This window comes from Crinia signifera, chromosome 5, assembly GCF_055691185.1.
Source record: "Crinia signifera chromosome 5, ASM5569118v1, whole genome shotgun sequence".
NCBI classification, from domain to species: domain Eukaryota; kingdom Metazoa; phylum Chordata; class Amphibia; order Anura; family Myobatrachidae; genus Crinia; species Crinia signifera.
In genome coordinates this window covers 289,809,117-289,833,767 of record NC_139221.1, presented here as the reverse complement: position 1 = coordinate 289,833,767, position 24,651 = coordinate 289,809,117, and the positions used below count along the sequence as shown (strand labels likewise).

At 45.1% G+C, this 24,651-nt stretch overlaps 1 protein-coding gene across 6 annotated transcripts in view; it reads left to right on the top strand.

The window, feature by feature from the left end:
• The first annotated feature begins 662 nt into the window (after positions 1-662).
• ACBD5 (acyl-CoA binding domain containing 5) overlaps positions 663-24,651 on the top strand; it is a 40,325-nt gene continuing 16,336 nt past the window's right edge. The window contains exons 1-9 of one of the 6 annotated variants that reach the window (XM_083189211.1): positions 663-810; positions 5,172-5,294; positions 6,573-6,693; positions 8,072-8,144; positions 13,058-13,172; positions 13,283-13,315; positions 18,807-18,968; positions 21,994-22,203; positions 24,215-24,315. In XM_083189211.1, the coding sequence (XP_083045337.1) occupies positions 5,219-5,294; positions 6,573-6,693; positions 8,072-8,144; positions 13,058-13,172; positions 13,283-13,315; positions 18,807-18,968; positions 21,994-22,203; positions 24,215-24,315 (891 nt within the window). In that variant the 5' untranslated portion in view covers positions 663-810; positions 5,172-5,218. The other 5 variants (XM_083189214.1, XM_083189212.1, XM_083189215.1 and 2 more) reach the window with 5 other exon arrangements.

Genomic DNA, 24,651 nt, shown 5'->3' with positions numbered 1-24,651 from the left:
GAGGTCAAATAAGGTAATTAATATATGAGGAAATCGATACATCGGCGCATGATCGATTCTCCTTCAGTCATACATGTAAGAAATTCTGAAATAAACATATAAATGAAATCTTCTCCAATTATAGTCAATTGGCATTCCTTTTTAGTAGACCAGACTGTCATTCCACTTAGTACGTCCCCAATTACATACCTCCCAAAATGACCCATTCCAAAAGGGACACAATGCTCTCTTTCTGGACTTCCATCTTAATCATGGTTGCCTACCTGACCCTCTCCCTCAGGGAGAAAATGCTCTGTTCCTGGACTTCCCTGGTAATGTTTGATTACCATCACCTGTGGTGAGCTAGGTAATTGATAAGAAAGGTGTTTCACCATAGGTGATGGCAATCATACATTACCAGGGAATTCCAGCAACAGAGCATTTTCTCCCTGAAGGAGAGGGTCAGATAGGCAAAATCTCACACTACATACAAGACAATGGACGCCAGTCACGTGACCTCAAAACTACTCGGTCTATTTTGTTTCAGACTGTTCGACCTTGGTGTTTTCAATAAAGTTATTGACATACACGCACAAAAAAAAGTCATTGATCATGTGTTGCTGAATTTACCATGTCTTGCCTGAACATAAGGGTTTCAATAAAGTTATTGCAACTTTAAAAAAAAGTCCTTAGTGATCACGCGTTGCCTAGTCCGCGAATTCCCCCTGGGGACTACACTTCCCGTGATGCTGTGCGGCAGGGACTGACAGCAGACGGAGGGCAGCAGCAGCAGGATGACGGCTCAGGGGTCTGCAGGTGTGCTGCACACAGGTGATCGGTCCCCTCTGCTGTGATAAGCTGGGCGAGGGGGTGGTTGTGTATCCCCCCATAGTGTGTGCGCGTTGCTTCCTGTGCTGGGCCGCACGTCACTCCGACCTTTGTATCCCAGGAGCAGGTGACATGACCCAGCTGAGTTCCGACATAAACAGTCACTGTCCAGCTGCTGGATCTGCCAGGGAGCTATGCTAAGGCCTATGTAGTGCCCGCTCACTCTATTCAGGCGCATAGCTGGGTCTGCAGGTAAATCAGCATATACATCAGAGTGTGCTATGGGCTGCGTGGATTATATACATACACCTCCTACACAGCACTGGGTACTGATATGTGACAATGGGCCAGGTTAGAGGTTACACTCTCCAGATTCTGGGTCTATTTTCGATGGTGGGGGAGGTCTGTGCATGTGCAGACCGCCTGTGCGAACACCTCGGCAAGTATCACACTCTCCAAGGCGTTCACATGGACAGGGGCAGAAGGGGGGCGGTCAGGGAGCGACATCAGGGGAACACCCAGCATTTTATGGGCGTTTTCTTGGCAAAGTAGGCAGGATGTTGACTGCTTGGGGCGGGCGGTCAGTGCCCACCCTGTGTTCGGCGATTAGCAGCGGAAATAAAAGTTTCTCTTGTACACATCCCCTCGCATGCTAGGGAGGGGATGCGCATGGGGTGGGTGGGGGGTTGGGGCGGCTGGCAGCCATGACCTGCGAGTACACGCAGCTTAGCCAACAGGTCTGAATTCGGCCCTAATTTTCCTCTGACACCTAATAACACCCCCATTCCACCCCCATTAAGCAGAGCCAAGGCCAGTGTAAGGGGTTTTGGTACCCTCTGCCAAATATAATGCTTTTCTGTTGTGCATAACTGTCCAGGTGGAGGTTGGACTAGTTCCATCTCACCATTGCAGGTGGTTTATCTTCTGCTTACAAGGACTTTTGATGCTTCTGTTTCTTTCCTCTATGACAGTGGTTCCCAAACTGTGTGCCTAGGCACCCTGGGGTGCCTCAGGACACTTGCAGGGGTGCCTTGGATTGGTGGACCAAGATCAATTCATATTATTTATGGTCAATGTACCAGGCAAAACCAGTGCTTGTGGCTGCCAATCATAACATATGCGGACAAACAGAAGCAAATCCTTTCCCTCACTAGATAACTGTGTGACATATAAACACAATGCACTTAATGTAATATTTTTTTTCTGAATTTCTCGATAAGAAGCATTTGGCCTAGGGGTGCCTTGAAAATATTTTGATGTTCTAGGGTGCCGTGATTCAAAAAAGTTTGGGAACCACTGCTCTATGACATTGTTTCACCATTTGGTTAAGGTCCCCATACACTAGTATGTTTTAGCCCCTTTTCACACAATTTTGACCCATCGATATTTGATTTCTTATGTGTTTTACCTCCGATCCGATGTACAGCCCTGTGCGCATTGGATCGGATTCGGAGATCGCCGTGGCTGCCACAAGGATTTTTAGAATCCCCCTGCCACGACTTGGATAGTGTACGATACATTGTATGCAAAAAGGATGCATATGGTGTAGTGTATGAGATGCTATCGGTCGGGATCTGCCAGGTGAGTTGGCGGGGTATCGAATGCGAGAGTCTGGTTGTATATCCATGTTTTGTGTGGACCATATATTTCCCATTGTGGCGCCTTTCAAATATAAGCAATAATAGTGGGTCAGATGTATTAAACCTAAAAAAGGGGCGGTGATAATGCGTCAGCCAATCAACTCTTGTCATTTTATAAACCCAGCTGATTGGCTGGTGCCTTATTACCTTCCACTTTAGCACTGCTTTATCACCAATTTATTACTTTACCAGGCTTAATACATCTACCCTAATATTACGTATATTTTGCCATTTGGAAATGTACACTCTGTATGAATCTATTCCAAGTTACTCCTAATGTTTCTAAATGTTTGAAAATGATGGGTCATTCTAATTTGGGTTGAATATGGTTTATTCATTTGTAATATATTAAAGGACAACTAATCCCAAAATGGATATGGTCACACAAAAAAAAAATGGTTATACATTAATTAATCCTACTTTACACTTCACTTCTATTGAACGTTATAAAGTATGAAATTCCTACAGGCAACATGATTGCTTCCCACATATTTAGGGGCAGTGCCCTGATGGGAACAAGTACAAGTAACAGCTTCTTATATAGCGCACACATATTCCAAAGCTCTTTATTGAGAATATATAAGCGTTTACAAGTGGAGCTCACAATCTATATTCCCTACCACATGCACACAGTCATTCTAGGGTTAATTTTGTTGGGAGACAGTTAACCTACCAGTATAATTTTGGATTGTGGGAGGCAACCGGAGGAAACGCACGCAAACACAGGGAGAATATACAAACTCTGCACAGTTCCCATGGTGGGAATCGAACCCATGACCTCAGCGCTGTGAGGCAGTAAAGGTGCCCATACACGTACCAATTACCCGGTACTTTTTGTGCTAAAATAGCATCCCATCCCATGCGCAACATATGCACAACGGTGCTATTTTAGCACAAAAAGTACCGGGTAATTGGTACGTGTATGGGCACCTTTATGCTAACCATTACACCATCCATGCTTTAGTGCTCTTTCTAGTACCCTGCATTTTTAAAAACCTGTGCAGTTCCTTTTCCCTGTCTGGGGTGTTGTTCTCTGCTATTGTGCTTCTAGGACAGGTCTGGTTAACATATCAGTGCTGAAATACAGACCACACTGTTATGAAGCACCATAGCACAGGTTTAGAAAAATGCAGGGTGCTAGACTAAACTCTACTTAGATTACAAGACCGTTAGGATTTATTGTATTTCAATATTTGAACTAGCATGAACACTAATAGTCAATAGATCAATAGTCTGGATTTTGAAAACACTTATGACCGATTGGGAAGTTCTTCTACAGCACAAAGTTCTGGCAACAAGACTGCGGCAATGATTCCACAGATCAAATGCACCAGCCAATAGTAAGCAGCAAATCTGGGACAAACAGTCCTCTTCTTATTTGGCAACATTTGTTCCCAATCATGTGATCCTGACATAGTCCTTGGTGTTCCAAATGCCCAGGAAACTTGTACAATAATTCTACAACATGAAGGAATATGACCCCACTTGTGTGATGTAATTCAGTCCACATTCACAGACGACAGTAACTTTTTTTTTTTTGTGTGTGGAAACAAACAGTGACAGCAAGATCGCTAGGCAATCATCAGTCATAATAAATACACATCTGTCTACGGTATAGCCCAGGCATGTTCAAACTATGGCCCTCCAGCTGTTGTGAAACTATAAGTCCCATCATGCCTTGGCACAGTTTTGCTATTAGGGAATGCTAAAACTATGGCACGGTATGATGGGATATGTAGTTTCACAACAGCTAGAGGGCCATAGCTTGGACATGCCTGGTTATAGCCCAATTCTAATGATTTTACCACAACTAGCTCAACTTAATGAGCACTTCAGTTAAGCAGGTGTTAGCTGATAATTCAGACTTACATTTTGTCACTTTCTGATTATCCATCTGGATAGTACATGAATGAAATAGTGTGGCATCTCGTTATCCAATCCCAAACTCTGAAAGTAATCCAGGGTTGCCGACTTTTGTAATCTCCTCTCCGGGAGAAGCCCGGAGAAGAGACTCTCAGCAGGAGTTCGGGGGCAGGACTTAAGCGTGCTGTCATTCAGCCCCGCCCCCATGATGGAAACTGACCCGATTTGCTGATTTCTTCAGAGGGGGCGGGGCTAAAATGTCACGATTATGCCACTTTAGCCCCGCCTCCTCCGCTGAGATCGGCAGATCTGGTTATTTAAACGGTGAGGTGTAGGCAACCCTGAAGTAATCCCCTCTATGGTGCAATATGTTAATTCAGACAAAATCTCTATTAGAAATAAAAGACTAATGCAATAACTCTAGGTGGAAACTTAGATCCCGATCTTAAGCCCCGTACACATGGGGTGACAGGTGGCCATGCTGAGCGCTGTGCTTAAGCACAGATCCCTCAGTGCACACATCGCTGGCACACATGCGATGCACCAGCGATGTGCGCTGAAGGATCTGTGCTGACCAGTAGTCTGGTGAGAACACTGGCGATCTGAGTAGATTTTGGCTGCATGCAGGCAAAATCCAGTCAGGCAATGGCGTCCCGTGGGACTGCGCATTGCCATCACTAAGGGGTGTACACACAGAGCAATCCATGCTTAATAGTCAGCCCGCTTAGAAACAGAACTGATATTGCCCCATGTGTACGGGGCTTTAGATTTGTTTTCCATTTTTGCCAATTCTCTTGTCTTTGCTTGCCATTTAGTCTATGGTACAGGGTTAATGTCTGAACTTCTCTTTTTGTAATGCAGAATTCTGATCTCTCCGGATTTGTTTTTGTGGTATCCCTGTTCATAATATGGCAGACACAAAACCCCTCCATCAAACAAGATTCGAAGCTGCTGTGAGTGTTATCCAGAGCTTGCCCAAAAATGGTAAGGCGCGAATAATTCCTAATTTACCTTAGTACTCATCCGATAGAATATTCCACAGAACTATACAGTGGGGGGACAGTGATGGCTTGTGCAATGTTGTGTCTTAGAATGGATAAATGATTAATGGGTCAATTCACTTTGATGCAGGTATGTGCTGCACTTGTGATATCATACCATCGTACTCACTATTTTTATATTTAGCCCCATGGGGTTGTGTTGGAAAAATCCACAAGTTGGGGCATGGGTTGAGGAGCTGTTGCCGATTGTTTCCTAAACAACCGTCTCCCCTGCAGCTAATTGATTTGACCCCTTAAAGCCAATTGCTTAAACTATTTTCCTCTTTATAATTCCGTTCTGTATGTACTGTCAGTTTTGGATCAGAGCTTTTGTCATGCAATGAAAAAAATAACTTTTTAAAGCCTGATTGTTTATCATGAGGAATTGGACACTGCAAAGTTTGTTGGGTCCAGGACTAGCAATATGGACTAGCAGGACGGAGCAATATGATCGCTGAGCAATATATCGATCAGCAATTGGTGGCGGTTTTTACCTATGCCCTGCAGCGCCTCCAGGTAAAATCCGCCACTGTTCTCTGCTTAAGTGAAGCCAGATGTAGTCTGTGAGACTGCTCTGGCTTCACTGTGACTGGCAGTGACTTCCCATTGGAAGTCTGACCTGCCAGTCACCCAAGGCAGTCCCATTGGGAGGTGTTCCCTCCCTTCGGGATGCCTCTGTATGGGTTGCTGAGCGGCAGCCCATTAACATTGGGTTCTGTGCATTCTCCACAGTACGAGGACAATACTATGCATTCGCCAGACCCGGGACCCTGAACATGCCTCTGTGGGCTGCTGCAAAGGCAGCCCATAGAGGCTGGGGCCAGCGCATGCGCAGTACCAAAGAAGCTACTGCACATGTGCTGGCTCCGCGGTGGGGACCAAGACCGGCGGTCAGGAGTGGCAGTGTCGGGGACCAGGAGCTCAGCTCAGTGTCCCGTTTTCATCAGCGACCAGAGATGGTCGCTGACAAAAATGAGCCGCTGCCGGCGGAAGCCGCTGGTCAGAGGAGCATGCTCCTCCGACCAGCGACCACCCCAGGACTGGTCGTGTAAGTGTGCGCTCCCGGGGACAGTCACCCTGTACACACAGGATATGGTCGCTCTAAGACCATACCCCTGGTGATTATGACTGAAATTGCCCCGTGTGTACGGGGCTTAAGAATTTTAGGTTATTTAGAAAAAAAAATACAAAAGTTTTGATACGTTGTAAATTGTATTTTTAGGCACTTTCCAGCCATCCAATGAAATGATGCTGAAGTTCTACAGTTTTTATAAGCAAGCAACACAAGGACCATGTAATATAGCAAGGCCTGGATTCTGGGATCCTATTGGCAGATACAAATGGTGAGCTGGAAAGTGTGTTTTATCTATAACCTTGTCCCACATTATGGGAAAGATGCATTTAGCTGCGAGTTCCATACTGTGAAGTCTTGCTTTGGTTTGCTGAATGATATTCAAGGGCAACTCATTTACAAACCGCTTTGAGCTAATGTTGTGCACACTGCAGTGTGGGACCCCTATGAAGTACATAAAAGAGTGGGGAAATCATCCTGGACCCCCAAAAAGATAGCAGCGAAGTGTGGAGATCTGTTAGTGGCCATAAGAAAAGTATTAAAGGCTGTTATACAGAGTCAAATAATGAATATTTGCAACATTTATAAATAATGACAAATGATAGCCAGGAAGTGTATTTCCGCAGTATTTGGTAAGATGTTAAATTATCTCTATAGTGATTTCTAAGTCTCTGTATAAAAGGTTGTAAAAAACTGGGGGGAGGAGGAACATTGGCAACTCTCTATGTGTCAACATACATCTTTCACATCATTTAACTCATCGTTTTCCCAAACTACCATTACAGCCCTAGTTTTAAGAATATCCATGCTATAGCAAAGGTTACCTAATTAGGGGTGCCGGACGGGTTCCCGACAGTCATTTACCCGACGTCGGGATCCCGACTGTCAAAACGCCGACACCCGGGTGCCCGACGGCCACCCACTATTTTCCCTCGTAGGGGTCCACGACCCCCATAGAGGGAGAATAGAATAGGTGGCTTGCGTAGCCAGCAGCTTTTTTGTGCTCACCATGCTGCCCGACTCCGGGCAGTCGGGATAATGACTGTCGGGATCCCGACTGTCGGAGTCCCATACCACACCCCCTAATTAGTACCTCAAACAGTCACAACACGCCTGCATTTGGATCATCACTCTCCCTTAAGCCCTTACTGCCAATCACTTTGCGAATGTATTATCAGTGCAACCACTGTTGCAAGGCCATCACAGCACATGTACAGTGTCATAACATTGCTCCACAGCACGCACCACTGACATTGCCCCCATCTCTGTATCAGAGCTGATCGCACAGCCGCCAACTCCAACGGCGGCTGATTACATATACACTGGTCATGAGTATGCATTTGCGATGCCGTCCTGCGACGAAAGCCTGCCCAGTTTCTAATTGTAATAGCAAAATTGTTAACCCTCTTTAAGCTGTTTACAGCTAGTTGTATTGTGTATGTTGCTAAATGCCAAATAATTGGGCTGCGTATAATTTTTTTTATCTAAAAGTTTGGACTTTTCACTGCGTTATTTCTTAGTTTATAAATATTGAGGAATATTTGTCTCTCGGTAGAAGCCTGGTAACAAGTCCTTAACTACTGGTGCATGGGAGGTTCATTGTATCTGCCAGAGCATGTGGTCCTTAACCTTTTACCTTTCTTTTAAAGGGATGCCTGGAACTCATTGGGCGACATGTCCAAGGAAGATGCCATGATTGCTTATGTTGATGAAATGAAAAAAGTAAGAAGCGTGATTGTATCTAATTACTTTCTTAGCTTAGCCTGTACATACATGTAACCGCATTCCAACTGGCCTGCTGGAATGACATAGGAAATGCTCAGACTAGTTGGACCAAACCCTTTTCCCTCTGTCAGAATCGTTTTAAACCGAGAAGACTTCGTAGCGTAATGTTAGCAAACCTCTTGCTTTCATTAGACCACACACTGAAAGTGTGAATACATGGCTATAGCCATGTCTAGTATTCCTGTACTATTGTCTCATAGTCTGCCAAACCCATAGCTCTTAGACGTTTCAGCACACAGTGGAAATATCAATATTCTAATGTGATAATATTTATGATATCGTATATAAATGTTTTCCCATACTTTAAAAGGAATCTAAAGATCCACATTTGCATATTAATATAGGAAAATATCCCTTGGAAGAGGTCGCAGTATGTATGCACACACAAACACACACGTTATTTATTTTTTTTATTTACAATTTCTTATATAGCGCAGCAAATTCTGTTGCGCTTTATAATAGGAAACAATGGTAAAACAAACTGCATAGTAACTACACATGGGGCAATAAGTGATCTGCTTAGAAAATGCTCCGGGTGTAGGGGCCATAGCTATAATGATGCGCGTCCCCATGGGACACTATCGCCTAGTGATTAATATCCGGCACGCGTTTCGTGGCATACCCCACATGCAGCTTTGTCTAGAAAACTGCACTGGTATCCGCTGCCTGAGGATACCACCCAAGCGGAACTGGCTTACTCTACCACACCAGGCCGTCTACCTCCGCATAAGAGGCCATTTACAGCTGGACTTGAACATTTAATGGTACTATTCCATTTGCAGACAATGGGCCATATCAATAATTGTTTTCTGGTCTAAAGGGTATTCTAGGAACTGACTGCATTAATATTAAGGGAAAACATCACGATGCATATTTATTCAGTATGTTCTAATTTATATATTGATTTGGTTTTAATAAATATATGATATTTTGCGAAGATAATCCAATTATTTAATGAATCCTATACTAGCACGGGTACTCTTGTATGTTGTGTGCTCTGATTACAGATGCTGGCAGGAGGCACCTTTTTCCGGCAACATTACCATTGGTTGCGGCACCAGATGATGGGCTGCAGCACACTTCAAAATTCAAACCGGGGAGTCAAACCAACTGTAAAGCCCTGTACACACGGGGCGATATATCGCCGAGCAATATATCGCTCAAGCTGAGCGATATATCGCTTGTTGTCCTGTTTGCATCAGCGACCAGAGATGGTCGCTGATGAAAAAGAAACTGCCGGGGGAGCCCGGCAGTGGAAATCAGGTTATTCAGCGATCACTACGGGCAGAAAACGGGAGAGCGCACCCGGATTTATCGCCGGTGCACACGCCCATCGCTGGCAATATGGGTGCTCAGCGACCATATTTCCAGCGATATTTGCTAAAATCGCCCCCGTGTGTACGCACCTTAAGTGAGTCAGTTTGGAATGGCAGTTGGTGGGGCTTCCCTATTTAAATTTTAAACTGTGCTGCAGCCCCACCTCTGGAGCCGCCACTAAGTGCCATATTAGTTAACCCTTTGATTGCCAACTTTGCTGTGAGAGATCCTTGAAATATCATCTAAAAATGCCAGCATTGCTGCCAAGGACTGTTCTTTTAGTATGAATAAATGCAAATTTAGCAAAGTCAATGAATTGAAGTTTAGGTAAATATTGCACCCAAAAAAAGAACAGTCCCTGAGAGCAGCGCTGGCATTTTTATTGGATATTTTGAGGCTCTCACAGCAACGTTGGCATTCAAAGGGTTAATCCAGGGACCTTTGGCCCTCCAGCTGTTGTTGAACTCCACATCCCAGCATGCCCTGCAACAGTTTTAGCAAGGCCAAATAGCAAAGCTGTTTCAGGGCATGCTGGAATGTGTAGTTCAACAACAGCTGGAGGGCCGAAGGTTCCCCATGCCTGGGTTAAACTGATAATACAAAACTTTACAATCATAAACCTAGACTTTATTATTCAAACCCAGCTCTCCTCTATTGTCTTCCTTTTCCATATAGTGTAGAACGTTCGTTATATCACCTATATCTTTATAATTGCTTCAGTCTCCAGTTCTTCAGTCTCTGGCAGCCCTTACCATGGGGTCGTATGTCACTATAAAAGTATAAAAGGGGCAATTTATAATGACAAGATGGTTGTCAGAAACTGATAAATGGAAGGAACTTTTTAAAGGTCTGCTGTAATAATTAGGTGTTCCTGTAAGAGCAGCCCGCTGATCTGGGTCATGTGACATCTGCGGGAAAATAATAAGCACTCAGCTGAGATTTTATTACACCTAAGTAGAGCACTTATGCTGCATCTTGCTTATCTATAAGGATGTAAAATGTCATATAGCATTTCAAGTGAGAACAAACAGCAATAGGGTCCATGTGGGCAAATATAAGCAGACGTTGGTCTACTCAAAAATACAAACACCAGTTTAAAAAAAACAACAACTGTCCAGATACAGCAAGTATTTGTTTGGAGAAAGTCTACAGTCAGAAACTCCAATGCGCTTACGGTGCCAAGGAGCTGAGTAGTTACAGGTTGGCAATCATTATGCCAATCATTTGATTTACATCAGATATTGAAGGATGGGCAACATGATTGGCTCCATGTGTATGCAGTGCTGATGCAGCCAGGCTGAGCGAGCTGACCGGTTATAGGCACATTAACAGTTGTACACAATTTGCTTGGATGTCCTGTGTGGTCTTAAACATCTCTCCTGCGACCTGGGTCAGACTCCTTTTTTGACACCTTTCACACTGCACTTCAACCCGGGTTATTCCCTGGTTGGCCGCTTTCACACTGGGCCCGGGTCAGCAGAGCAAAACCTATTGGTGTCATTTAAAAGTGGGCTTTGTTCAGGCTTACAAACATGACATCACAAAGGAAACAAAAGTGAGGGGCTGAGAGGAATACTGAGTGACGCCTATATTTGCGCAGGGGAGAGCCTCTCTTTTAGCTATGTTTTTGTAAACCACAGCATCTTTTACTGTTCCTGTCATATCTGTGCATGTCTTCCTCTCCCCTTATATTCAGCAATTCCCTCACCTCCTCATCTGACCAAACTGAGGACATGGCTGTGCTACTGCCGGAATGCTGCCTCAGGCATGTGCTCTGCAGTGTACTGCTTGTTTTTACAGGCTCTGGCCACTGACCTCATGAAAGGAGACAGAGGAATCATCCAATAGCTGAGTTTGATGAATTCAGTGTTGAATAACCTGGGTAGGGAGCTTTCAGATTTCACCCCAACCCGGGTTAGAGCTGTGATCAACCCTGGTCAAGACCAGGGTTGAAATGCAGTGTTGCTCAACCCGGGAATTTTCACAGTGGCGCTTTCACACCCCTCTCGACCCGGGTTGGAGACACAAGGACACGGCAATAACCCGGGTCTAGAGTGCGGTCTGAAAGTGGCACTTTATACAGGCTTCTTATAGCCATTTTTTTACTTAATGATTATAGATTAAAAAAATGATAGTTAATTCGGTACTTGTGTAGTATCACGGCTCCCACGATGGGCATCGTACAGGAAAAAATCGCATGCCACTACATATGGCATGCGATGGCATGCGATGGGAGCCGTGAAGGTATACAAGTACCGTTAATTAATTTCTGGCACTGCAGTCTTTTTTGGTGATGCTTAGCAACATTGGACCATGTGACTGATATAGTATATAAGTATTATAGCACGTGTTGCAAGTACTAATGTTGTTGTTATTAGACATTTAGTTTGAGTAGTCCTTGAACATAGCTCTAGATCAGTGGTGGCAAACTCATGGCCCTCCAGCTGTTGTGGAACTACATGTCCAAGCATGCCCTGCCACGGTTTTAGCAATCCATTATATAAAATATGTGGCAGGGCATGCTGGGAAGTGTAGTTTCACAACAGCTGGGGGGCCATGAGTTTGATACCACTGCTCTATATGTAGAGGGACTCATCCTGAACCTTCTGTAAGTGAAATGTATATAAACCGTCCTATATACTTTTTTGTTAAAGAGGAAAACTGTGCTGTGTTGTTAATGTAATTTAAAGGTGTGCGTATATACACGAGGGTGGCTCAATAAGTACCTGTGTTTGAAGACAGGTGGCGTTGCTGAGGAAAGTTGGCATTACTATCGTGTACTACCAGCTTTCAAACACCGCCATACCAAATTTCAGATTGATTCATAGGTTAGTATTGCCGTGAAAGGAAATTATGTTGAAAAATAAATAAAAAATGTTGGGAAAAATTTTCGCCTTCATTCTTAACACAGGTACTTCTTGATCGTAAAATATATATATATACACATACATATACACACGCAGGAGGACCGCGGCACTGGGGACTTGCAATAAAACTCGGAACAGACAGACGGTTCTCTGTTAACGTTTCAGCCTTTTTATTACAGGCTTTTATCAAAACAGCTTTACATGAATCAAGAGTGGTAACTCACCTCTAAATAGTGTTCGGGCTTCAACTTGTCGCCGGTCTGTGATGTCATTCTGAGTCCAACAGTTGCCTAGCCCACCGTGTACACCCCGGGCTGGATAGAATGGACAATAAAGCTATGTGCTACAAAATAAAGATAAAAACAGTTTTTTAAAGACGTGAACTGTGTCTCTATAGAGAATATATATATTTTTTAATTGGTTGCAGTGTTTCTGCAGTCTGCACCCCTGAAATTGTTAGATGAATGTAGAACAATGTAAACCATTAGAATTTATTTCTGCTATTTAGTAAGGATGCTATTGGCTTGAATATTTTAAAGCCATCCCTGCAGAACCCAGTGAACAGACCAGTAAATACCCAGGGTGTTTAGGGAAACAGGCGCTAGAATGTAATAGAGAGTGCATCTGTCTGTGCTATTGTGTGACATCTTGCCTTCTGGCCACTAGATCCTTGAGACCATGCCAGTGACAGAGAAAGTGGAAGAATTGCTCCAAGTCATGGGTCCATTTTATGAAATGGTGGAAGACAAAAAACATGGGAGAGGATCTGTTGTAACATCAGGTTGGCCTAACTCCTGCTTTGTATTCTAGAACAAATCTAGTACATGTTTCTCCTTCCCCTCCCTGAAGTGAAATCTTTCTGCTCTTTTTTTTATTCCTTTCACACGCCAGTACGGCTGGACAAGGTTGCTAAGTCCTTAGAAGGTAGGAAGGAAAAGTCGTTTTGATGTACAGTAGTTTGTGTATCTTTCTTACAGCCCCAAATGTGCAAGGAAATGTTAAATATCCTGATGATCCAATGTTTTTAGCTCCTAGTATATAAAGGCAAATGCCAGATTGCTGTTTTAGGGGGGGGGTACACACCAGAACGATTAGGGCTCAATTCCATCAATCTGGATCCAATTCCGACCGATTGGATGCAGATTGTATGTAGATTGGGCATGTTTACATCCAATTCCGATCCGATTCCAATCCAATGCGTGTCCCCGCTGTCGTTTGGTCGTTTTACAGATCCTACCTGCTGCAGATAGGATCTGTAAAAGATCCATTCAACTGGATACAGACTCAGATCGGATTGGGATCAGATTGGATGCAGATCGTGCGACCATCACACAATCTACTAACAATCAGGATCGTTCTGGTGTGTACGGGGCCTTAGAGTGTCAGACTTAAGCTCAGGGTTCCCGACTTTTTTAAATCTCCTCTCCGGGAGAAGCCCGGAGAGGAGACTTTCAGCAGGCGTTCGGGGGGCGGGGCTTGTGTGACACCATTAAGCCCCGCCCCCATGATGGGAAATTACCCGATTTGCTGATCGCTGCCGAGGGGGCAGGGCTAAAATGATGTGATTCTGCCACTTTAGCTACGCCCCCTCATCGGAGATCGGTCAATACCGTTATTTAAACACTGTGGTCAGGGGTGAGATAGCTGGGAACAGGGGGAGGGGGTAGCAAAGGGCCCCCAGAAACTGGGAGGGTTGCCCACCCTTCCGGGGGGGCGGGAGGGGTACCCGATTTTCGGGACCCTCCTGGCCATTCCGGGAGGGTAGGCAACCCTGCATAAGCTGTCTGTACACTAAATAGAAAAGTATGTATTTGATGTCCTGTGTTCTCATTTGCAACTGGGAAAGTGTTTTCATTCATTTGTGGTGTTTTACATCTACATACAATAGATATAAAACAGTAACACCAGGGTTGGCATTCTGTAACTGAGGATCATTTCAAATAGCTACTGTAAAACCTGACTCTCAAGCTCTATCATTTGCTTTACACCCCTGCAGGATACCCTTGGAATCGCTCATAGGGGAAAACCACTTTTAGCATACATTAAAAGTGGAGATCAATCCTGTTTCTACATGGACTTCTATATAACTGTACGGCAATGGCCATGATGAATTAGAGTAAAATAAATGGACGCGTACTTTTAAACGAACCATAAGTATTTTCCTATTGATATGTATTCCCAGCCATACTGCCTTGTTGCTGTTTTTTTCAGAATAAGTACGGTAATGAGCTGCAAAAGCAATGGAGCCTCTCCTCTGCTACCTAACATGCTAGTTATTTACACTCTAGTACAGTGGTTCTCCACCTCTGTCCTCAGGACCCCAAACAGTTCACATCATTCAGACATGACCCATTCCAGGAGGCACACAGGTGCATACCTCCCGACATGACCCATTCCAGGAGGCACACAATGCACTGTTCCTGGACTTCCTTCTTAATCTGTGATTTATGTCACCTGTCTTGTACTATTTCATTGCTATTATAGTGTTTCATCACGTGATGGCAATCATAGATTAAGGGGGAAGTCCAGGTAGAGAGCATTTTGTCACTCCTGGAATGGGTCATGCTGGGAGGTATGCAGGTGCCCTCATTAATCACGGAGTCCACAGATGGAGCTAATCATTTTACCGTGATTCTATGAGGTGACCTGAAAAACATGAGCTGTTTGGGAACCTGAGGACCGATTTTGAGATCCTATGCACTAGCATGGTTGGTTCCCAACCCTTGTCCTCGAGTATCCCCCACAATGCACGATTTGCAGGTCTCCACGAATCACCAGTGAAAAAATATCTCCACTTGTGGATCTTTTAAAATGTATATAATGAGTGCACCTGTGCACCTGCCGAGTGACCTGGAAAAAATGCACTGTTGGGGGTATTTGGGGACCAGGGTTGGGAACCACTACAGTAGCCGATAATTAACTAGAGTGGTGGTTCTCAAACTCTGTCCTCTGGACCATAAACAAGTCACTGAGAAAGACTGGAAAACATGAACTGGGGTCCTGAGGACTGAGTTTGAGAACATATACCCTTGATGGCTAACCTTGACACTCCAGCTGTTGTTGAACTACACATCCCAGCATGCTATGCTTCAGTTTTGCTGTTTGGCCATGCTAAATCTGATGCAGAGTATGCTGGGATGTGTAGTTCAACAACAGCTGGAGTGTCAAGGTTGGCCATCAAGGACCTATACTCTAGCAGACATTGTTTTTTTTTAGGTAAGACACCTGACCTGCACAGTATGGAATCGGGATGTCTGGTCACAGATGCTTGCTATATGTTCCTCCAACTTGATTTGCTAGATCTGTGGGCAATCCGGGCAGCACAGCAAGCTGCTCTAAAAGTACATTATGCTTCATAGAGACTTTTATCAGCTCCATGCTATGTGCACATTCACAGGCAGAGGATGGCCTCCAGTGCGAGCGATTGTGCAACACTTCTGTGACCTGCCCATAACAAGAACTATTTCCTCCCCCGCACCGCCTAGGAACCCCCACATGTCTAACACTGCGGTATGTTCACTACATGCATGTTTTTAGAATGGAGAAATTACCATAGCAACCCATTAGATTCTAGCTTACTCTCTTCTATAAGGTGCTATATAAATAATAAGTATAATCCAATTGTTTGCTACGGGCAACATCTATCTCCACGTCTGAAACCTGCATTTTAGTGAATCTGCCCCTGTTCATCTGTGTCTGACATTGACAATTCGCTGACCTCGGAATCGGGCCCTAGGAGTGGCATAAACCAAGTTATTACACAGCGCAGGCAGGCCTCCTCTATACTGACACTGCACAATGGAATGGAATGCTGGCTGCGTATTTCCTCGTTATCTACATTATATCTGGAACCGATGAACAATACAATCTATAATGTAAACCTGGGAACTTTTACGGTATCGGCTTCTCCAGTCTGAAAACAGCCCTGCTCACACTTCTTGTGTACTGTCCCATTGTTCTGCCCGTAACGCACGCTTGGCATTATCTCTCACTACTCCCATGTAGGAAGTGATGTAACCTGCGCAGTGTTTCCTATATACAGTTACATATACAAGAGACACTTCCTGCTCATAGTGTCCGCTCAGGGATTCTGCTTTAAACCTCTTAACAGACTTGTATTTCTTTACAAATAAACGCTCCGACATTGAAGTTTTCTTATGATTGCCTTGGGTCAAAAACATCTATTTAAAACTTATCCAACATATTGTTAAAAAAAAAACAGTGTACATTAAAAATATTAATATGTATACTGGACTTGAAATTGAATCATAGGACCTGATATATTGGTGATCATGGAACACTACTGGGGCCTTATTTGGTCGATGGATCTACGATGGCTAGATAGACCATGTTATGCTCGGCCACGCGTAGGCGAACCCGGTCGACTTGATTCATACTTTAACTACTTTAGTGGTATGCCCGGAAATTCGGGCTCAACTGCGCTGCTGCAGCGGGCTGTCCCAGAACATTTACGGCCATACCACCAGTAGGTAGGTATGCGCCAGTTGTGCCTTCAGCTATGTACCACTGACGCACAAGCTGTAGTGGCACCCTCCCGTTGCTCTCCCTCCCCCCCCCCTCTTAACCCTCCGGCGATCGTGCAATGGAGCTCCCCTGCTGCTGTTCCCGCTGCCATTAGCACTGCATCAGTGACCAGGATCAGGATGGGCTCGGGAGTTCGGACGCCCGAGTCCCCCAGAGCCGTCCCGGACTCTCCCCAAGCATGGCCTGCCACCTGGTCACTGCTGCAGTGCGAATGTAAGGTCGCATGAGGGCAGAGGTCAGGAAAGGGGAGGGGAGCGACAGGATTGGTGAGTCGGGACTGGCTGCTGCCTTTGAGTGGTGAGTATTGCTGGGGCAGGACAAACCTGCCCTGTTAGGTTTGTCCTGCCCCAGAAAATCCCACCACTCAAGGGGTTAATATCCAAGTGTACATAGAGTGAAATTATAATAGTATGCCACCATGCCCAAAGCATGGCGAGCACACATCATGGACATTTGGCACAAGAAAACGTGAAAAATGACCACACTCCTGTCGCTCTAACGCTGGTACCTAACTTCCTAACTGTCAATCTAGACGAGGTTGACTATCTTTAGGCATCTAACTAGATGAGTTTGATTAAGGGTGGTCAACCATAACCTGATCGATGTAGATAGCTCTGATCCGTTATACCATATCCTACTGGGGCAGAGGCTCTGGTAACTTTATATGCTGCTCTGGGTATACAACAGGGGGAGGTGCTGGCATGATTCACCACTGGATGCTCCTCTGCAGCCACCGGGTGGGGGGTGCTGCCAGGCTGCCCGATCACTGTGATCAGTAAAGACAAAACCTCGTACTTTGATTTTGCTTTTAACAGAACAATCAAAACATGTTCTAAACTTTGCTTGCTGTGTTGTGTATTAGGGGTTATTCAGACCTGATTGCTAGGCTGCAATTCACCAGCCCCTCCAATTATTGAATGACTGTGCATGGGTGCGGATCGTGACGCTCATGCACGAGGCCATCCTGCCATAAAATCCAGCATCTGTTCTAATCGCAAGCCGTTCGCAAAGTTAATTGACATGATGCCGGGGTTTGGGGGCTGGTGACCGGACGTTATCTGGGAGTGTTAGGGAAAAAGCTGGCGTGTCCAGGGAGGATATGTGACATCACCTCCGGCCTCGATCCGCCTGTTCCTATTGCACTAGCCGAGTAGGTTCTGGGTTACGCACAGACTGCACAAAGTGGGAAAATCATTTTGATGGCGAGTGAGTTGCGAATGGATCGGGGATATTTTCGCAGCCTCGTACAGGGTGGGTTTTCTCTCTGCCAGGCTGCAGCTGTCTGATCGCAGGGCTCTGAAACTTAGTAGCCAAGCGATCAGGTCCGTATAACCCCCTAGGCCCTTGGTGCTTGTGTGTACTGCAAACAATGATGAAACCGATGATGAATGATGTGTTTGCTGCAAGCAGAGATGACACACAGCGTGTACTTGTCGGGAAGTCTGCGGATGTCTGTTCGCCGATAATACAGTGTACTTTTTCATCTATTAATATTATCCAGCTTTAAAAACACACATTGAATGCCTGATATTGACTCCTGTGTATATGAACATTATGTTCTGCACAACATTATATAGCAATGGCATATTCTGTGCAAGCGAAAGATACAATATTACAAACGATGTCTCTTATTTTGGCCCTTCTGAGCAATATTGTGTGTAATATAGTGTGTACGCTCAATATCATTAGCGATGCGCTTGCCCACGGGTCAATAATGACCCCGCCATCCTCTGTACATGCAGCTCAGTCAGTGACTGCAGGTACGGAGCAGGGTTTCGCTTACAAAGTTCATTGTGGTAAGGACATGTCTATGTGCAAAGGAATACGGAATACAATTTTGCATGCATTGAACCACTTTGTCCCCCTTTAGATCTGAGCACTGCCCTGACTTCTACACCTAACTATAAGGCTGTGAATGGGAAGGCAGAAAGCAGTGACAGTGGTGCAGAATCAGAAGAGGAGGAAGCTGGTAAGCAGGAGGAGGAAGAGGAGCATGATGACGAAGATGAAGAAACGGAGCAAAGTGAACAAGGTATGAAAGTCGCACTGATCTTATTTTCCCCTTTTTGTAATTCCCCGGTATAATTATTAATAGAAGAAAGTGTAGTAAATGATGCATAAGGGACATTTTGGACACTGGTAGTTAGTTTTAGTATATAGGAAGACTTCTGTATACTTCTTCGCACACACTCATCCTAAGACCGCCCCTGGTCTCCCATTGGCTAGTTTCACAGTAGTTTGGGTGTGGGCTTAGGAGTATATGATGCATGCTGCTTCCTGGGTGCCACATGGTGCCCAATACATACAGCACTTCCAACCCCCAGGGGACCCGTCCAGCACATATATCAGCAGGGTGGTAGAGTGCCGCTTTCATTCTGACAAGGATATTCAATTTCGTTTTCGATTTTGGGCCTGATTCAGAGCTGTTCGCTAAGCTGGCTTATGTTCGCAGCGTAGCAAACAGGTAAACCCTACCCGACCGGAAGCCTCCCATTCCCACCGCGGGAATCTGCTCGCTAGCATGCGAATGGATGTTGTACGGTAACACTTCCTCTCGCATGGCCGAAAACTAATTTGATTATCGCTCAACATCGAATGATTTTTTTTTTTGCCGTTTGTAATGAAAGGGGATGCCCATAAAAACACTAGGAGTCCCCCTGCTCCATCCCGCTGCCCGCCCCATACCTTCCCACTATGGTGTGAATGGTTTGACGAATGTGAAACTCACCAAAGCCGTTCAATCCTGGGGCTCCTGGGATTTGTTCATATTTGTGCATGCACAAACCCCAACCATCTTTGAGAGGCACAAATTCTGCCCATAATGTACGGGGCTGAATCGGCCACGTGCTTTTTTTTTTAATTCTTTTTATTCAATTTCATTTGCAATATAAAACCCCATATACAAAGAAACACAAAGACAATTCACACAGCTGCGCCATTTACACTTGATCATGCAGATTTAGACAGGTATCATCGTAATACATATATTCGTACTATTTTATCCTTCTTACCCACTGATACCTGGCGCCACGCTGCCTGTGACACAGGACCAAAACATAACCAGACTAGACAAAACACTACCCAACCCTTGTTGCCCCGCCCCTATCCCTTTTCATCTCTGTTTAACCCTTTGATATGTCCTTCCGCCGTGTTTACTTTTTACTATTCCGTCATGATAGCCTACTCTGTCGGCTCCCTTGGTTTATGCTGATTTTCACTGTACTTTATTGGCCTCGTTTCTAGGGTAAGCTGGATATTACTTATTCTCTAGTGCTTTAGTGAGTGTGAAAGAGTATTAATAATAATAAAAAAAAGGTAAAATACAGAAGAAAAAATAAAATAAAATAAAACTTTTATTAATAAGGAGATTCCGTTTCACTTATGTGTCTATGTCAATAATTGTGTTATTCTATCTTATTCTATCAGGGTTATATTTTAAATAACTTGTGCCTACTTTGACCATTTGATTGGCCACGTGCTTAAAGTTACTATTATTATTATACTATTTATTTTTCATACTTTGTCCAGATTTAGTCAGTGGTTCTCCGCTTTCATTTTAGTCCTGAAATGCTATGCCAATGCACATCCCCGATGTCATCGCTTGCAGCGCCCTGGACAACGCAACCTGATTAACAGGCTTTGGCTGTTTGGGGTGGCAACAAAACAAGTCCCTACCATCCCTGTTTTGTAAGCACGCTAAGGCCACGGTCTGCATCTTTCAGCATAGATTTCCTGGCCTCTGCAGTGCGATTATTCAGAAAAAACGAAGGGTAAGGCTGGCTACACATCTGAGCAATGGCCAATTGTCCCGACAGTCAGGCCAAATTCCCTTTGGGCCTGAACCATGCGGTTTTGGCCATACACATTACACAATGTAATGAATGACTAAACCATATTGTCTGATTGGCCATAGAGCACAGCCGACCAGACAATGTTGCGTGCGACCCATGGGAGTGCGCAATTGTGAAATACATACTAGACTTTGTAGACGATTGGGGTTGTATTGCTCTAGTACGTACCCAGCCAGATGTCCAATGGTCACACAGTTGCAGCAGTGAATCACAGAAGCATGAAGTGGACAACTTTTACCTCAGGATGCCTCACAACACAGCTGCGTACAAAGATGCAACAACAATTCAGTTGGCGTTGACTTCTTAATCCTCCCCAGTATATGTACCAAGGTGCAATACTGAGGGAAATGTGTGTAGCTTGGGTATCCTGCTAGACACCTCACACCATGTGGCACTCATAGGATAAGTGTATGAGAACATTAGTGCCTAGTGATAGGTGGTTCCGGCTGATAAACCTACATAGACCGTCAATAAGTCCACCCCAAAAGGTTTACAGGGTCAAAATGTTGACAGGATAAAGGTAGACACATGACTAGGTCGACATTTTTTCGAGTTTTTCATGATTTTTTTTCTTTAACTGACTTGTTCTCACCTCACCAGCCATCTCAGCATAGAGGAAGAATATAATAGTGTTCCGAGCGCAGTGAAGCGAGCCATGCGAGGGTATGTGTTATACTAATTGGGGGTCCATGTCGACTGTTGTCGACATTGATACAAAAATTTGAAACATTCATGTTGACCTTTTGACCATGTCGACCTTTTGGAGTAGACCTATTGAGGATCTATCTAGACCAGGCATGTCCAACCTGTGGCCCTCCAGCTGTTGTCAAACTACACATCCCAGCATGCCTTGTCATAGTTTTGCTATTAGGGAATGCTAAAGCTATGGCAAGGCCTGCTGGGATGTGTAGTTTCACAACAGTTGGTGGGCCGCAGGTTATACATGACTGATCTAGACACTGTCTGTCTAATAATCCACACCTGTGATAAGTGTGACATGCCTACGCAATGGTCAGGCAATAGCCCCTTATGCGCAGCATCTCATACTGCAGGACAATGAACACACTATTGGCCACAGTAATAACTGTAATGTGTGCAGCTGGACACATACACTATTCTTATGCAGTGGGCATCTCCTCTCACAGTGCTCATATTAAAGAAATCACTTGTGTTACTCCGTTTTTTTTTTTCGTTTTTTTTTTATAGAGGAAAAGGCTACAACGGAGGATCCAGCACCTGAGCCATGCCTGGATGGGGCACTTGTCAATGGTTTACATATGAACCATAGCGAATATATTGTAGACATTCCTAATCGCATACCTACCAAGTCTAACCTGGATGAGACTGCAGATGAAGTGACTGAAAAGCAAGAGAGCACAGAGGAGGCGGCACTGAATGATGTGGCAGAAACGAAAGGTTAGTGTGGCAGAGGTTCTCCGCTCCAGTCCTGAAGTATCACCAACAGGTCGTGTTTTCGGGATTTCCTAAAGCATGCACAGGAGGGTTATCTATTTTGCTAAATTGACTAATTTAAAAGGAATTGGTATAACAATGCTATATGTTATTTTCTGGAGTGTTAGGATGGGGGTTGCAATGATGTACAAAATAATACCGTACCTTGCTACAGTAGGTCTGAGGCGGTCCTCAAGGCAGCACTCCAACGGTGCAGGTTTTAAGTATTTCCATGCTTTGCCACAGGTGGCTTGATTAGTACCTCAGTCAATTTGATTTAGCCATCTGTGCTGAGCCATGGATAAATTTAAAACCCGTACCGTTGGGGCGCCTTGGGAATCTTTTGCCTATGTGTTCATTAGCATTGGTGTGCCCAACTAAATCTAGGCATGGCTGTAGTATGCATGTTACTCATTCATAGAAAATTTGCTGGTACTGGTTATTATTCTTGTAAAACGGATCCATCGGCCTACCTACCCCCCTACAGTACTTATCTGCGCTGGCGGAGGGTTCTCCTCTGTTGCTTGTCCCGTTTAAGTCAAGACGCGGCATGGAGGGGATGTGCACCCCCGCTCTCAAATGTGCATGTTCTTCTCAGGTCATGCTATTTTCAGTTATTGTTTAGATAAACCAGATTAATGTAAGGACATCTGAAACATTATATTAAGTGTAAAAAATACTCAACATTGTTTCTGGTATTTTAAGACGATCATTTATTACTCCATCCTAGAGTAATTAAATGCAGTTTCTAACTCCTGCTAGATTTACAGATGTAGCCACGCTCATCGCTGCTGCAATATGGCCGCTCGGACCCATTTGGCGCGTCAAAGTTGCACTCACTGCGCAGATATCTATGATGTGCTATCACTGCTCATTGGCAGGTATTCAATGCCGGTGCGAGGGGGTTAAACTGCGGGGATCACAGAAAACCAGTGATCCTCGCAGTTTAACCCCCGCGCCAGCCGCTCGCACTATGCAACGTTCCGGGGAAATCCTCGCAGTCACAGAACGGCGAGGATTCCCCTAAACTGCAAGAGCCGAGGCTAGTGCAGCAAACTCGCTGTAATTAGCCTCGATTCTCGCAGCTTTTGGAGGCACATTTGCAAATTCCCCCTCGCTCAAAAAAACGGAGCGAGGGGGAATTTGCGTATGAGGGGGGTCAGTTGAATACTGACAGGGTGAGCGGTGACTGCGAGCAAAAAGTCCTGCTCGCAGTCACCGCTTGCCCACGGCATTGAATATATGCCAATTGTTTCTATGAGCCGCGGGAGGGAATTAGACACAGTAGCGTGTTGATTGGACCTTCACCAATCGCCACAGATGTCGCACTTGGAAATTGGCACGACAACGATGAGCGCGCGTACATCTGTAGGTACCGCTGAGATGCTGCATAAAGTAAGAGTGAGTAGAGCAGGCATTTCCAAACTGTGGCCAAGCTGTTGTGAAACTACAGTACACATCCCAGCATGCTTTGCCATACAGATGGGGCCGGGCTCATCTTTGCTGGCGAATCGCCAGAACGTCACCACTGGCGATCCGCCAGCAGCGCGGCACGCCAACTGACTGAGACGCGCGTGCGTCTCACGCGCACGCGCGCCTCAGTGTCCGTGCGCCGGGGCAACGAGACCCTGTCCGTCTCCACTTCAGGGAGACAGACTGGGTTGGGAGGGGGGGGGGTGCGGGGAGGCGGTGAGGACCCCGGGTGAAGCAGTCGGAAGGGGACTCGTGCGCGCGCGTCCCCTTTCGCAAATACAGGTGGCGGGGGATGGCGGATGCCATCGCCATCCCCTGCAAAGAAGAGCCCGGCTTCATCTGTAGTTCTAGCATTCCTAAATAGCAAAACTGCAGCAAGGCATGGTGGGACTTGTAGTTTCACAACAGCTGGAGGGCCATAGTTTGGACATGCCTGGGGTAGAGTATGAACCCAGTTGGGGCACCCGCTCTAGATGCGTACTAGTACCATCTTGTTTCCTAGGAGACGATTGCACAGAGGAAATTGCCACAATACAGCACCTGACGAGTGACTCAGACAGCGAGATATTTTGTGACTCTATGGAGCAATTTGGACAAGACGAAGTAAGTGAGCTTTCTGTCTTTCAGTGTGATTGTATCTGGCTTTGATGCAACATTTTATAAATGGCTTCAATGGGTATCATTAATAATCTGGCACAATAAGATGTATTCTCCCAAGTTAAAATGCGCCGTTTCCGGAAGAGGAGATGGATAGAATCTCTAGCTATTTCCTAAGTGCTTCTTTATTTATCATATTTGAAATGCTAATGGATCAGAAGAAAGCCGAGCTTTTTACACCCCTGCTAGCGGAAGGGTTTCCTCCCTTGTTCTACAAGCTGCAGTATACAAAGGATTACAGATCATGTTCCGCAGGTATTTTCTGAAGATGTTTTGTTATGC